This window comes from Otolemur garnettii, unplaced genomic scaffold, assembly GCF_000181295.1.
Source record: "Otolemur garnettii isolate 467f Iridium unplaced genomic scaffold, OtoGar3 scaffold00094, whole genome shotgun sequence".
NCBI classification, from domain to species: domain Eukaryota; kingdom Metazoa; phylum Chordata; class Mammalia; order Primates; family Galagidae; genus Otolemur; species Otolemur garnettii.
Window position 1 is genome coordinate 8,059,652 of NW_003852489.1, and position 15,026 is coordinate 8,074,677.

At 43.5% G+C, this 15,026-nt stretch overlaps 1 protein-coding gene, 1 long non-coding RNA gene and 1 other non-coding gene across 4 annotated transcripts; 1 reads left to right on the forward strand and 2 right to left on the reverse strand.

Moving 5' to 3' along the window:
• The first annotated feature begins 1,673 nt into the window (after positions 1 to 1,673).
• On the forward strand, positions 1,674 to 6,148 carry PEX12 (peroxisomal biogenesis factor 12). Its single transcript, XM_003795633.3, has 3 exons — positions 1,674 to 2,336; positions 2,643 to 3,196; positions 5,747 to 6,148. Exons 1-3 carry the CDS (start codon positions 2,211 to 2,213, stop codon positions 6,144 to 6,146), a joined length of 1,080 nt encoding a protein of 359 aa, XP_003795681.1. The 5' UTR covers positions 1,674 to 2,210; the 3' UTR covers positions 6,147 to 6,148.
• A 1,966-nt stretch (positions 6,149 to 8,114) lies between these two features.
• Positions 8,115 to 11,415, reverse strand: LOC105887554. Of its 2 annotated transcripts, XR_002774736.1 has the most exons (3): positions 11,041 to 11,415; positions 8,377 to 8,519; positions 8,115 to 8,231 (listed from the first exon to the last, which is right to left on the reverse strand). It is a non-coding gene; the product is annotated as an uncharacterized LOC105887554 (long non-coding RNA). The 2 variants fall into 2 exon arrangements; XR_001161521.2 differs by lacking the exon at positions 8,377 to 8,519.
• LOC111727132 lies at positions 8,347 to 8,443 on the reverse strand. The gene has a single exon (XR_002774759.1). It is a non-coding gene; the product is annotated as a Z30 small nucleolar RNA (small nucleolar RNA).
• Positions 11,416 to 15,026: the final 3,611 nt, after the last annotated feature.

Sequence of the window (15,026 nt, forward strand, 5' to 3'; positions counted from 1 at the left end):
CTTGAGCTATAGGTGCCCAGCCTCCTGTTTATTTTAGTAGACATTATTTCCTAACTGTGGATTTGCCATCCACTTAAGTTTGTACATAATAGCTACCATTGAATGAACACCTAACATTCACCAAGTGATTTATATAGATACATTATCTCCGGTCCTTAACGCCATAAGGTAAAAATCTTATATCAATATGACATTCTCTGACAAGCATTTTTGTAGAGTAAAAGCCATTTTTAAGAATTATAATTGAGGGTAACTTACAAGATTTCATTTATCTCCTATTGAAACAAAAACGACTAACTCAAACCTTGTTTGAGGGTTCTCATTATGCAAACAGATTATCTTCATAGCCCAAGGTACTGTTACAAGTGCGAGAGTAAAAGACCACCGGGAACACCAATTAATTGATGCCAATTTAGGAATCTTTATTAGGTTGGCCCCGACTGCCCTTCTACGTGGATACAGAGGGAACAATACTGTGAAGAGGAAAGGGTTTACATAGGGTAAATTATCTCTACTATCAGGGGCTACGTGCAGTTTGGGCAAGGGAGCAAGTGGATCGGTTTATGGCACTTGTGGTTACATAGTAGTTTATAGAAGAGGGAAAACAGAACAATTATACAAGGAGAAAAAACAGAACAATTTTAAACTGGACACTGGGCCAGCCGGTTACAATAGCGCCAGTGAGGCGGCCGGCTTCCTGTTGCTCATTACCTCGGTTTACCGTTTCTAATTTTTAACTTTCCTCACTTTCTTGTGGGGGTACACTGGGATCAATTAAAAGGGGGGGGGTCCCTCTAAAGAAGTGAATACCTTCTATTTCTATTTAGCCCAAAGGTGAGAGAAGGGTTAGGGGAGGGAGAGGAGGTTGAACTTTCATCTAAATTCAATAAAATTGTATTAGGTCAATTACATTAGTTTTGGCCTAAAACGTGAATGAAAGGCACCTTATCTGCCAAGCCTCCCCAGTTCATACTAGTTAGAACTCATTAGGAGCCCTCTGCTTTAGCACTGTATTCATACCACTAATGTGACAAAGCTGTGTACGAGGGCGAAAATCATTTTCATCTAGTATAGCACGTGCCTGGAATTATGCTTGAATGGAACCAAAAGCTGTAAAGAGTTGCGCTACCACCTTGGATGAAAAGTAAGCATCCTTAGTTTTGAAGAACAGGGAGGAAACTTTCTCATTCTGACCATCTTTATAATTGGTAGCAATACAGTTAAGGCTTTTATGTCCTGCTGTGTTACAACTCCTTTCCGGAAGGTGGCCGGACATAAATTGCCCACCAACCCCGCCGCGAATGTCCAGCAAAGTACTTTGCACCCTCTCTCCCTCCGCCCCGGCTGAGTCGCCCGCGAGAGCACCAGCCACTGAAGCTGGCCCGAGCTCCGGCTCCGGCGCCAAACACCTCGCCAGAGAGACTTCTGCACAGAGGATCAGAGCTATGGCTTTCCACACACTTACTACAAAAGCAAAATCAACCAGAGGAGAGTTGGTCGCCTAAACCACGAGCGCAAATACAGTCTTTAATTTTAGCGGGGGCGGAAGTTCAGATAGGGTCATAGAGTTTTCTGGTGTGGCTTCCGAGCCGCATTCGGGGCTAGAGCGCCTCTCTTCCGCCCGATGTCCCCGAAGTCCATGTGATTTCTATTTCCGGGTGCCGCTTCTGTCATAAAGCAGAGACCTGCGTCCCAACGTGGCGTCGTGGGTCGTTCGCGCCTCGCCCAGGGTCAGCGAGCAAGGACGGGGCGCGAGTCGGGGGTACTCACAGCTGACAGGTGGAGCCGGTCCTGGCGTCTCGAGCCAGCACTGGCACCTAATCAGAGTCGGGTGGCTTTGAGCCCTCACGATTGAGGCTCCCTGGTTCGCAGCTCGAGAAGACAGAGCTCCTTCGCCCATACCTGTCCCCGACAGTCACGCTCTGCGCCGAGGTGCGGATTCGACAGATCACCCCCTCCCTACGTACCACTTCCACCAACATCCGAATTGATTTCGTTCTTAACCTCTTTGAGACCCCTCCCTTCCTCAACTCCAGACGAGATTTTTCCCTAGTTCAGAATTCCTCCGTAAAATCGAAAGTTTGGAGTTTCAGGTATCTTGCAAGATTACTTTTAAGACTAAGCACCAATTTGATACAAAAAAAAAAGTTCATGCCTACTAGAGAATTTGTGGGGAAAGTGAAAGTAAAAGCTAGTACACACAGGAAACAATGGCTGAGCATGGGGCTCACATCACAACTGCTTCAGTGGCGGATGACCAGCCATCCATCTTTGAGGTGGTAGCACAGGACAGTTTAATGACAGCAGTGAGACCTGCTCTTCAGCACGTGGTCAAGGTAAGGTTTTGATTCTTCGAAACGTTTTAGGGAAGACTGGGTAAAAACCAAACCAATAATTTGTGTTTAATAGCACAAGGTTTGAAATAACCAATTTACATATAATTAATATCCTATGTCTTAAAATTATTGAGTCTTTGTTCTGGGTAGAGACCTGTAGTGAATACCCACTACTTCAGGTTATAATAAGAAGTTACTTATTTAAGCTGAAAGTGTGTAGAATTTAGAGGAAAGGGGGGAATGTAAATACAAGGTATAACAATTAGTTGTGTAATGAATTTCATGTATTGATTTATTTTGCTTTAGGTTCTTGCAGAATCAAATCCTACCCATTATGGCTTCTTTTGGAGGTGGTTTGATGAAATCTTTACTGTGCTAGATCTTCTGCTCCAGCAGCATTATCTGTCTAAAACCAGTGCCTCATTTTCTGAAAACTTTTATGGCTTAAAGCGAATTGTAATGGGGGACACTCAAAGGTATCAGAGATTGGCCAGTGCTGGTCTCCCAAAGAAGCAGCTTTGGAAATCAATTATGTTCTTAGTTCTTCTTCCCTATCTGAAAGTGAAGCTGGAGAAGCTGGTTTCTAGCCTGAGAGAAGAGGATGAATATTCTATTCACCCCCCTTCTTCCCACTGGAAACGATTTTACAGAGCCTTCTTGGCAGCCTACCCATTTGTTAACATGGCCTGGGAAGGTTGGTTTCTTGTACAACAACTTCAGTACATCCTGGGAAAAGCTCAGCATCACTCACCACTGCTTAGACTGGCTGGAGTTCGGCTAGGTCGACTGACAGTTGAGGATATACAAGCGCTGGAGCACAAAGCAGCTGAAGCCAGTATAACGCAGCAGTCAGCCAGGAGGTAAGACCTTAGCATTTCAAAACATCTTTCATTAGTAAGTTCTAAAATCTTATCCCAATGTCATGAACTTCCTTCAGTCTACTTCGTGGTATTTCATGAATCACAGAAAAGTTATTTCTTGTGGCCATAAACAAGGACTGTCATTCTGACCCATAATAGGCACATCTTAGTGCACACTTGCTATATGCCAGGCCATGTGTTAGGTGTTTGTTTTGCAGGGTTTTTTTGGCTAGGCCAGGATTGAACCCGCCACCTCCAGTATATGGGCCCAGTGCCCTACTCCTTTGAGCCACAGGCGCTGCCCAGTGTTTTTTTTTATGTACATTATTTCAGTCCTCATCATAGCCTAATGAGGGGAATGTATTAGCTCCATTTAAGAGCTGAGGAAGCCAGGTGGGATTCAGTGGTTTACGCCTATAATCTTAGCACTCTCGGAGGCCAAGGTGGGTAGATTGCTTGAGCTCATGAGTTGGAGACCAGGCTGAGCAAGATGGAGACCCCCTCTCTAATAAAAATAGAAAAGACAGCACATCATAGCGAGTGCCAATAGTCTCACCTACTGGGAGACTGAGGCAAGAGGATGGCTTGAGCCCAGGAGTTTGAGGTTGCTGTGAGCTGTAAGGCCATGGCACTCTACCCAAGGTGACAGAGTGAGACTCTTGTCTCAAAAAATAAGAACAAAATAACAGCTGAGGAAATTAAGCCCTAACAGCTAAGTACCTTGTCAAGGCCATGCAGCTAGAACAGTGGTTCTCAACCTTCCTAATGCAGCAACCCTTTAATACAGTTCCTGTGGGTCGTGACCCATAGGTTGAGAACCGCTGAGCTAGCAGGTGTCAGAGCTGAGATTTAAATCAGATAAAGACAATTGTAAAGATTATGGGGTTATTCTTGTATGTGCGTGTGGTCTTTTTTTAGATAGAGTCTCACTCTCTTGCCCCTAGGCTAGAATGTGGTAGAGTCATCATAGCTCACAACAACCTCAAACTCCTGGGCTCAAGTGATCCTCCTGCCTCAATCTCTTGAGTAGCTGGGACTACAGGCACCTGCCACAACACCCAACTACTTTTTCTATTTTTAGTATAGATGAGGTCTTGCTCTTCCCAGGCTGGTCTTGAACTCCTAGGTTCAAGCAGTCCTCCTGCCTCAGCCTCACAGAGTGCTAGAATTACAGAGCTGAGCCACTGTGCGTGGCCAAGACGATGCTCTTTTTTTTTTTTTCTTTGCAGTTTTTGGCCAGGGCTGAGCTTGAACCCACCACCTCTGGCATATGGGGCCAGTGCCCTACTCCTTTGAGCCACAGGCACTGCCCAAGACTATCTTAATCATGATGTTGTGGCTCAGGGCCCGTGGCTCAAGTGGCTGGGGCACCAGCCACATACACCTAAAATAGTGGGTTTGAATCCAGCCCAGGCCTACCAAACAACAATGACAGCTGCAACCAAAAAATAGCCGGGCGTTGTGGCAGGCGCCTGTGGTCCAGCTACTTGGGAGGCTGAGGCAGGAGACTCGCTTGAGTCCAGGAGTTGGAGGTTGCTGTGAGCTGTGACGCTAGGGCACTCTACCCAGGGGGACAGCTTGAGGCTCTGTCTCAAAAAACAAAAACATGATGTTGTACTACTTCTAGATTGTTTGTGTTCTCCTATGAGTTTAAATATATATTCATCAATACTGTTATTTCTTGTTGAGTTTTTTTTTTTTTTTAGAGAGTCTCACTTTGTTGCCCTTGGTAGAATGCCACGGCATCATAGCTTACAGCAACCTCCAGCTCTTGGGCTTAGGCGATTCTCTTGCCTCAGCCTCCCGAGTAGCTGGGACTACAGGCCCTTGCCACAAGGCCCAGAGCTATTTTTTGTTACAGTTTGGCTGGGGTCAGGTTTGAACCCGCCACCCTTGGTATATGGGGCCAGCACCCTACTCACTGAGCCACAGGTGCCGCCCGGGAGTTTATTTTTCTAGATTCACTGTCTATGTAACCAAATTCTCAACTAACTTCTTTCTCAAAACAAAACCCTAATTGTATTTTGTTGTTGTTATTTTGGAGACTGAGTCTCACTTTGTCACCCTGAGTAAGAGTGCTATGGTATCATAGCTCACAGTAACCTCAAACTCTTGGGCTCTGGTGATTCTCCTGCCTCAGCCTCCTAAGTAGCTGGGACTATAGGCACTAGCCACAAGGCTGGGCTATTTTTAGAGGAGGGGGTCTCATTCTTGCTCAGGCTGGTCTCAAACCTTGAGCTCAAGCAATCCACCTGCCTTGGCCTCCCAAAGTGCTAGGATTACAGGTGTGAGCCAACAAGCCCAGCCAAAATCCTAATTATTATTAAAAACAAAGCTTAGCTCTTAATACTCCTAAAATACAGTAAGTCAAAAAGAGGATATAAATTAGAATAGATCTCTAAGAAGATAGTGCCAATCTAGCAACTTTTTAGTCTCCCAGAACATCAGTGATTTCTGATCAGAAGTATGAATTGCATTTACATGAGACGTTCTGTGATTAAACCTAAATAAACAGTTTCTCTTTGCCTACTTGTTCTCTCTTCCCAACAGTGTTAGGGAGAAGATAAAGTCAGCTCTGAAGAAAGCTGTGGGGGGCGTTGCCTTATCTCTCTCTACTGGCCTTTCTGTGGGTGTATTCTTCCTGCAGTTCCTTGACTGGTGGTACTCATCTGAAAATCAGGAAACCATAAAATCACTGACTGCCCTGCCTTCTCCACCACCACCTGTACACCTGGACTACAACTCTGATTCTCCCCTGTTACCCAAATTGAAGACCGTGTGCCCACTGTGCCGTAAAACCCGGGTGAATGATACTGTTCTTGCCACCTCTGGCTATGTATTTTGTTATCGCTGTGTATTTAATTATGTGAGGAGTCACCAAGCTTGTCCCATCACAGGTTATCCAACAGAAGTACAACATCTGATTAAACTGTACTCCCCGGAGAACTGAAAGGGATTAGCATCTTATCTCACAACAAAAGTATTGCACTATAAGGCCATAGGGCTGGTTTTCGGCATGGTACACAACATTGGTACTTCTCAGCCTCAACTCATAACTATATGAACTTTAACAACTGTATGGATTTCTTTAGAAGGATATACTCATTTGATCCCAACTTTTTGGCCTGCTCTCTAGAACCCTACTTTTTCTTTTTTTTTTGAGACAGTCTCACTTTGTTGCCCTCTGTAGAGTACTATGACATCATAGCTCACAGCAACCTCAAACTCTTCAGCTCTGGTGATTCTCCTGCCTCAGCCTCCCAAGTAATTGGTACTACAGGCACCCACCACAACGCCTGGCTATTTTTAGAGGCGGGGTCTTACCCCGTGAGTTCAGGCAATCTACCCACCTCAGCCTCCCAGAGTGTTAGGATTACAGGTGTGAGCCACTGTGCCCGGCCTTTAGAACCCTACTTATAGTTGACCAAGCTGGCTGAAGTAGGAGAATCTGTATTGGCAGAGGATGTGAGGGCCAGTGTAGAAGTACATAAACAGGAAAATTAGTACAGAAATTTGCATATCCCTTAAGGAATAAGACCGTGGTTCTCAACCTTCCTAATACTGCAACCCTTTAATACAGTTCCTATGGGTCGCAACCCACAGGTTGAGAACTGCTGGACTGAGGTATAGAAGCTCTCAGAAAAAACCTGGGTTAGAGTTCACAAAAAAAATAAAGTAGGTGGTAAGGTGGGAACCAGGCTTTCTATTTAGAAAAGAAAGCATTTATCTGCCTATGAGGTGGAAATTTTATCACTTTGCAAACTATATGAAACATGGACCTGTTTATAGAATTGCTTAGAAACACCTTAGGAAAAAAAAAGCTCCTTCCATATACTGTGACCCATTTGTTGATATCTGCTGTAGTCTATCAACTTCTCCACAGATGGTTCCTTTCTGAGACTATCTGGATCACAGATGCACAGGAAGGCCAAACTCTGGGCGTGAGGATAGAAATGCTGGAGAGATTGAAATGCAGCCCTGGCTCAGGTCATTCTGGAAATTGTACCCAAGATCCAACTTAGAGAGATAGGGTCAGCCCACAGTCATGGAAGAGGATCCTGGTCCAGGAGACAAATTTTTTTGTTTTTTTTTTTTTTGAGACAGAGCCTCAAGCTGTTCCCCTGGGTAGAGATGACTTCACTGCTCACAGCAACCTCCAACTCCTGGGCTCAAGTGAGTCTCCCGCCTCCGCCTCCCAAGTAGCTGGGACCACAGGCACCTGCCATAACGCCCGACTATTTTTTTTGGTTGCAGTCATCGTTGCTGTTTGGTGGGCCCGGGCTGGATTCAAACCCGCCACCTTAGGTGTACATGGCTGGCACCTTCGCCACTTGAGCCACAGGCGCCGAGCCGACACATTTATCAACTTGTAAAGATGCCCTATGAGCCATACATCTTTCTTTGGAGAAAGCAAAACTAACAAGCAATGAAGAGATGAAATAAAACACTAACTATGTAAAAAAAAGTTCTTTTAATAAGCTCTTTCTGCTGTTAAAAGTTTGCTAAACTGTCTTGAATTATTCTGGTTATTACTAAAGTTTCTATGAAACAATGAAGTAAATTTTAAGAATAAATGTTTCTGGCAAAGAACTGTTCTTGTTATGATTATATGGAAATATGAAGATTATTCATGGTGTTTTAAATGGCAGGCTGATGAAAATATGGGCTAAAGAAAAAATCATAAGGATGACAAGTTCTAAATGCCTCTGCTGAGATAGGTGTTTTCCAATACTTTAACTCATTTTAGCAATCCAGAGTACATTCTCTGATAGCACAAAGCTAACTTTTGAAATGGTATATGCTATAGATTTTAAAATATTGAATTTTTTATATATCAAAAGAAAAACATAATAACTAATATTTTAATAATTCTTGTTAAAGCTCTCAAAGGTTTTACCAAAACAAATACCACAGTTAATTATTAGCAAAACATTTTTAATGCAATATTAAGTTAAAAAAAAGAACTGAACCAGATTCAGGACTGAAATGATGTGGTCCTCCAGGAAGATTTCAAAGCCAGATTTTTCACCTCAACCTAAGGAAAATATGAAAGTGTAAGTAATTCAAATGAATATAGTAGAAACACACATAATAAAACCAGTATCCAAATAGGTTACAAGAGACTTGTGTGGAAAAACCACAACCAGAATCAGCTCAGAGAGAAGATTAAGGGATCATACCCTGGTCAAAGCCAACACTGAAGCAGTGGCAGTACCAGGTCAGACTCTACTTCACTCATCATCGCATCACTGAGTTTCACCTTCTTGTATTACTTAAGAGCAGTGCAACGCCCTATTTTCACATCCAGGAAAACGTAGCTTACCTAAGAAAAAGATGAAGGCTTCTTTTCAGGTAAGTTTTAATCATAGGTTTTCAATTAATATTTCATTTTCCACTATGCTTTCCTTTAAGCAACTCTGATATATGAAAATGCAAACCTGAACAAGTTTTGTTTCTTGGAGGTGGTGGTGCTTTGTTTTTGAACAGAGAAAACGAGAAGCATTTGCATTCAGAAACTTTTTTTCCTAATGAACCCAAACACCACACATGATAAAATCTCAGGCATGTTCATGAAGAAACTTACAGCCTTGTTGTAAAGCAAAAGCTTTAGCAAAGATTCCCTACTAAATTGTAAAGTCAGCTCCAGTTGATTTAATACACAATTTACAATTCTATGGCCAACAAAGATAAAAAGTACTCAGAATTTTTTTTTTTAGAGACAGAGTTTCACTTTGTTGCCCTGGGTAGAGTGCCGTGGCAAGACAGCTCACAGCAACCTCCAGCTCTTAGGCTTAAGCAATTCTCTTGCCTCAGCCTCCCGAGTAGCTGGGACTATACACCTGTATATAGGGGATGCCACAATGCCTGGCTATTTTTTTGTTGTTGCAGTTTGGCCGGGGCTGGGTTTGAACCCACCACCCTGGGTATATGGGGCCAGTGCCCTACTCACTGACCCACAGGCACTGTCCAAAAGTAGTCATGACATTTTTATACCAGATACATCTATTTTAAGAGTTCCCGGACCCAGAGAGGCTATGATTTGCCAAAAGTCCATAGCAAATTAACAGCAGAACTGGAAGGAGAACTTAGATATGATTATCAGATTTATATTTTTCCAATAAGAGGTGTAATTTGATTTTATTTTTTTAAGGTTCCTATCTTTACGTTTTTTTAAAATTATATCATAGCTGTGTACATTAATGCAATCGTGGGGTACAGTGTGCTGATTTTATATACAATTTGAAACATTTTCATCAAACTGGTTAACATAGCCTTCACAGCTTTACATTTATTTATAAGGGAAGCCATAGGCCAGATAAAGCAAACCAAAGCCTCGGTATTTCACAACCTGAGTAATCAATTTCCGAATGAGAAAGCTGACTGCATTTTATTTGATTTAAAGAATATCTTCTGGTTGTATATCATTGCTGATATGGAAAAGAACCAGGATCACAAAATCACCTACTTCAGATTTTCAGTATGATATTGTATCTAAAGAACAATTCTGCAGCCACCATATACTTCAGCCATCTATAAAGGTCAATAGACTGATAGTCTATACTTAAAATCTGACAGATACTGGTTTGTGTTCACCAGACAGGGAAACTAACTTATGAAATAGCTTGTTTCACAAGGGCTATGCTTGTCCCTTTAGGTTATCATTCTCTGCAGGTGAAATAAGTACACATTAAAAACAAGGAAAGCTTAATAATTTAGATAACACTATCTAAAATCATGAAACTTGTGAGCAGAGCCAAACTCGGAACCAGTGACTGCTTGACTTTAAAGCCCACGTTCATTCTACCAGACACTACTGCTGCCTTACTGGGTCTCCTGTCTCCAGTTTCTCTCCCATTCTACATACCCTGATTACACATATAGTTAACCTCAATATATAGAGGTGTGATTACTCAACAAGCATTCGATTGCTCTCCATGGTCCAGGAAATAAAGTCTAAACTACTCTGCCTAGCAATCATGTTTCAAAACTGACCTAAATTTATCCTTCAGGAACACCTTAACTCTAACATGTACCTTACAGTCTAACCAACTCACACTATTCCTTAGTCGTCAAACCTGCTCTATTTGACCTTGGGATCTCCATCCAGAAAGCCTTTCTCCCTCTCTGTAGAAGCCCATGTACTTCAAAATCTCTCCAGTTTGTGACCCTCCAAAATGCCACCTTTTGCAGCAAGATTTTCTCCATCAACCCAACAGGAAGTTGAATTAGACAAGCAGGTTAATGCCAGTTTTGTGGTACCTATTTCACTTGCATTTGAAGATCCAAACAGACAGCCCAAAATGGAATTCAAGATCTTTATAACTCTACCCCCTATCAGCTTCATTTTGGTGCTTGGACAAACCCCCATGTGCTCCAGTCATACACAGCAGATAACAATTTTCTAGTTCTCTGCCTCAGTATATTTTGTTCATCTGGAACAAATGAACAAAAACGGGGCCTTCCCCACTCCCGTTCAATAGGTAGAATGCCTAATTATAGTTTTAAAACTGTACCTAAACGTTGCCTTGTCTTTTAAGAGTTCCTAACTCCTTCAACCATCCCCTCCTCTGACTTCCACAGCAGTTTCTTCCACCACAGCACGCATCACACGCCAACTACTCAGCAGTCCACGTTTTCTTCCCCCCACTAGCCCAATCAGAGAGTTCCTAAAGAACCACAACTGTGTTTTACTGGCCTTTGCTGCCAGCACACTCACAATGATGTCTGGTACACAAAAGGCAGATCAGTAAGTGAGTTTTATGCAGTCAAGGAGCGACCCTTCCTACTAAACACTAAGCTTCTAGATTATAAAAGCATCAGCACAATGAATAAAGCCTACTTACCTCCAACATTTGATGTAAAGACCATGCTTCAAGCTTCTTCAAGTCTTCATTCCCCCAGCCTGTAACTCAAGGTGCTCTGCAGGCTCCCTGCGCAGAACCACCAGGGCTTACATACAGTGGACCGTTAAAATAGTGATGATGATGATAGGATAATGTAAAAACTTAAGTAAGCCTTGCGGAGAAACAAGATTGAGACCAGAGACAGGGCTCAAATCAAACAGCCAGTCAGAAGTCTGCACCCGCTTTCCGAATTCCTAAAACTCCTACTTCCTGGACTCTCTCGGGAGGCCTGCCCGGACCCACAACCTCGGTGGCTGTGGGTCCCGGGCCACAACCTGCTTCCCGCGCCCTAGTCCCCTGCTCTAGCCATGCTGCTCCGCCGGAGTCCCACATCCCAGCGGGGCCCTCGCCAGACAACCAATCCCACAGCAGCCATAGGGTCACGTGGGCTGCCGGGGTCGCTGGTGCGAGGAGCAGCCAATCGGATGCCGGGAAGAGCGTCAGGGGTGGAGCGGGCGGCACGAGTGACGTACTTTTCGCGTCCCTTCTTTACGTTGCGGCTTCTATCCTGGGAGATCAGTCCTTTTCCGTATTCTGAGCGATTCACGTTTTTTCTTTTCCTTCTCCTGCTTTCCCACCCCTAGCGCAATTTCTAGCCCTCTGACTTCGGGACGACTGTTAAGCAGATTGGTTTTGCGGATGCCTTGTGGTTTCAGAGCTAGGGCAGGGCATCTGAGGAGGGATTGTAGCGTGTGTGCGCCCTGGGCGTGCGTGTAAAACTGGGGATTCGGACAGCGATCCCACCGTACCATCCCCCAGCACTTACTGCTTGTCTTGCCCGAGGGATAGGGATTGGGGTAGACTGACAAATGAAGGCCGTCCTTCCCTGTCCAGGGGGAACTCCTTGGCTGGCCGGACGTTTCCAGCAAAAGGTGCCCCAACAAAAGCTCTGCAAAATGTCAAAGTGAGGAGGCAGCCGGAAAGCTTCCTAGAAGTGGCATTTCATCTGGGTCTTGAAGGATGTGTGGGAATTTGAAAATTAGGAGGTGCTGGGAGAAGGAATAATTTAAATTCCCGAATTAGCTGAGAAAGCATAAAGGGGTTTGCTAAAATTAGGTGAAGTTGGTAACATTTGGTGTGTGTGTTAGAAACACCTATTAATACGGATGTCCCCAACATAGAAAGCAAACAACACCCCCCCCCCCAAAGTGTCTGGGACATAATCCCAACTTGGTGAAGCAGATAACTCTTCACCGTGTTATCTGGCATATACATGTGCCCAAGCATATACATGTGGATTTTAATAAGTCCTAGGGGTAGTGGTTCTGATTGGCACCAAAATTAGAGGGCCAGTGTTAGTGTGGAAGAAGGCTGGTGGTAGGAGAGTGGAAAAGATAGGTCAAGGCGTTGTTCGGGATAATAGCTGGCTGGCTGCATGGTTCAGATTACTCTGGAAAAAATGGGAGAATTGAAGATTTCATAGGCCCAGAAATTTGGTGATGAGGGCTGTACTTAGGAAAATTCAAATCTCCAACTGTGTGTAGCCTGGAGGGGCGCAGAGAATGAAAATGGAGGGAGCTATTGCAAGGATTCAGGCCAGAGCACAATAAGGACCTAAATTAGATCGAGGAAGTGGAAACAGATGGCATGTGAAAGGTGAATGAAGATGTGTTAGGGATGGGTGAAAGGACATGAAAAAATAAAATGGGGAGTCTTCTGTAACAGACCTACTAAAGACCTCCTTGTGCTTAAAGGATAGGGGAGTTTAGACAGTAAAGAGAATGTGCCTTTGCACATGTTATTTCCTCTATCTGGTTTATCTTTTCCCCTCCATCTCCCTTTTTCAACCTGGTGCATTGTTACGTATAGCTTCCAGCTCACATATCATCTTTTTTAGGAAAGGTTTTCAGATTCTCACAAGCATAATGACTGTTACTCTTCAGAACAGCTTGAGCACACTGCTCATATATTGCTAACTCTCCAGAGTGGCCCTAGAGTGTGGTAGTCATCATGCATGTGGATTATATTGGCAAGCAACTTGGACTCCCACTCCATCTGTAAGAAGGAGCATAATGATAACATCTACCTGATACAGCTGATTGTTAAAAGATGAACTGAATGAGAACGATGCCTAGTACATAGAGTGCTAAGTTGATGTTAGGTATACTGTACTGATATGAGTTGTTTGTTTAATACATGTTTTCCCCTCAAAATTGTGGATGGCATATATGTTTTATTCTTCCAGTAAGGCTGAATAGATGGGCTTTAGACTCAGATAGATCACTGATCAAATTCCAGCTCTGCTAATTACTAGATGTGTGACCTTGAGCTTTACCTCACCAAACTCAGTTTCTTCATTTACAAGGTGGTGAAATAATGCATGTCTTGCAAGTTGTTATGAGGATAATATGAGGCAGTAAAAATTGCCTAAATGTTTTTTTTTCTTTTTTTGAGATGGAGTATCACTATGTCGCCCTTGGTAGAATGTTGTGGCATCATAGCTCATAGCAACCTCAAACTCTTGGGCTTAAGCGATTCTCTTGCCTCAGCCTCCCAAGTAGCTGGGACTACAGGCCACAGCACCCAGCTATTTTTTTTTTGTTGTTGTTGTTGTTGTTGTCATTGTTGTTTGGCAGGCCTGGGCTGGGTTCCAACCTGCCAGCCTCAGTGTATGTGTCCAGCACCCTAACCACTGAGCTATGGGCACCAGGCCTTGTTTTTTTCTTTTTGAAACAGAGTCTCACTTTGTCACCCTGTCAGTGTCACAGCTCATAGCAACCTCAAACTCCTGGGCTCTAACAATTCTCTTGCCTCAGCCTACCAAGTAGCTGGGACAGCAGGGCTGTCCAGGGCTATTTTTACAGCCAGGTCTTGCTATGGCTCAGGCTGGTCTTGAACTTCTGAGCTTAGGCAATTCACCTGCCTTAGCCTCCTAGAGTGCTAGGATTACAGGTGTGACCCACAGCGCCCAACCGAAATTGCATATTTGGCTTAAGGAAATCAGTCACTTTTTATTTTGGCTGCTTTTATTTTATTTTATTATTTTTATCTATAACTATATTGTTATATTTATTATTTTATTTGGCAGAGGTTTTTTTTATGTGTAGTCCTAGAGTATCACACCATGTTTAGAACCTAGTAAGTGCTCATTAATTGAAAATTGAATGAAAAGCTGGCATTATATGCCAGGCACCATGTTAAGCACTTTATGTAGATCATTTCACTTCATTCTGATGCCTACTCTTGGAGAAAGCACAATTAGTATCTCCAATTTACAAAGAAGGGATGGAGGCTTAGCATAGCTTAAACAAGGTCTCATAGCTACAATGTTGCTGAGCTATGATTTGAACAGTTGATTGAATGAAAGAGAGGAAACTTGCCCAGAGTCAGGTAGTGGCAGTATGGTGGAACCAAGACTGTTGTTCTTGATCACTAACCTATCTGTGCTTTTTGAATCATTTCTATGAAAGACTTAAGGGCAGAAGGCAGTCACATAGGGTTTGAGACCAACCTTTCCCCTTCAGCTTGACAGTTTGTGTCAGGTAAATATGAAGACTGTTCATAACTACTAGTGCTGATAAACCAAAATGCTTGGTGAAGGAGCACATCTTAAACAAATTGGAGGCTCTCCAATTTTGATTCTAAGCCAATCTTCAGTGGCACGGCCAGATAACTTTCCTAAAACATAGGAAAAAAAAACATCATTATGCAGGCTACTGATTTTCAAGATACTTTGTATCAGGAACATTTGCTTCAGAGATGCTAAAGTCAAGATGTGAGGTCCTCCCTGGCCTGACAACCATTCAAATTCAAAGGCCTTAATGAATGAGTTTTAAAAAGCTAAGGAGACTCAGCACCTGTGGCTCAAGTGGCTAAGGTGCCAGCCACATACACCCAAGGTGGCGGGTTAGAATCCAGCCCGGGCCGCCAAACAACAATGACGGCTGCAACCAAAAAATAGCCGGGCGTTGTGGCGGGCGCCTGTG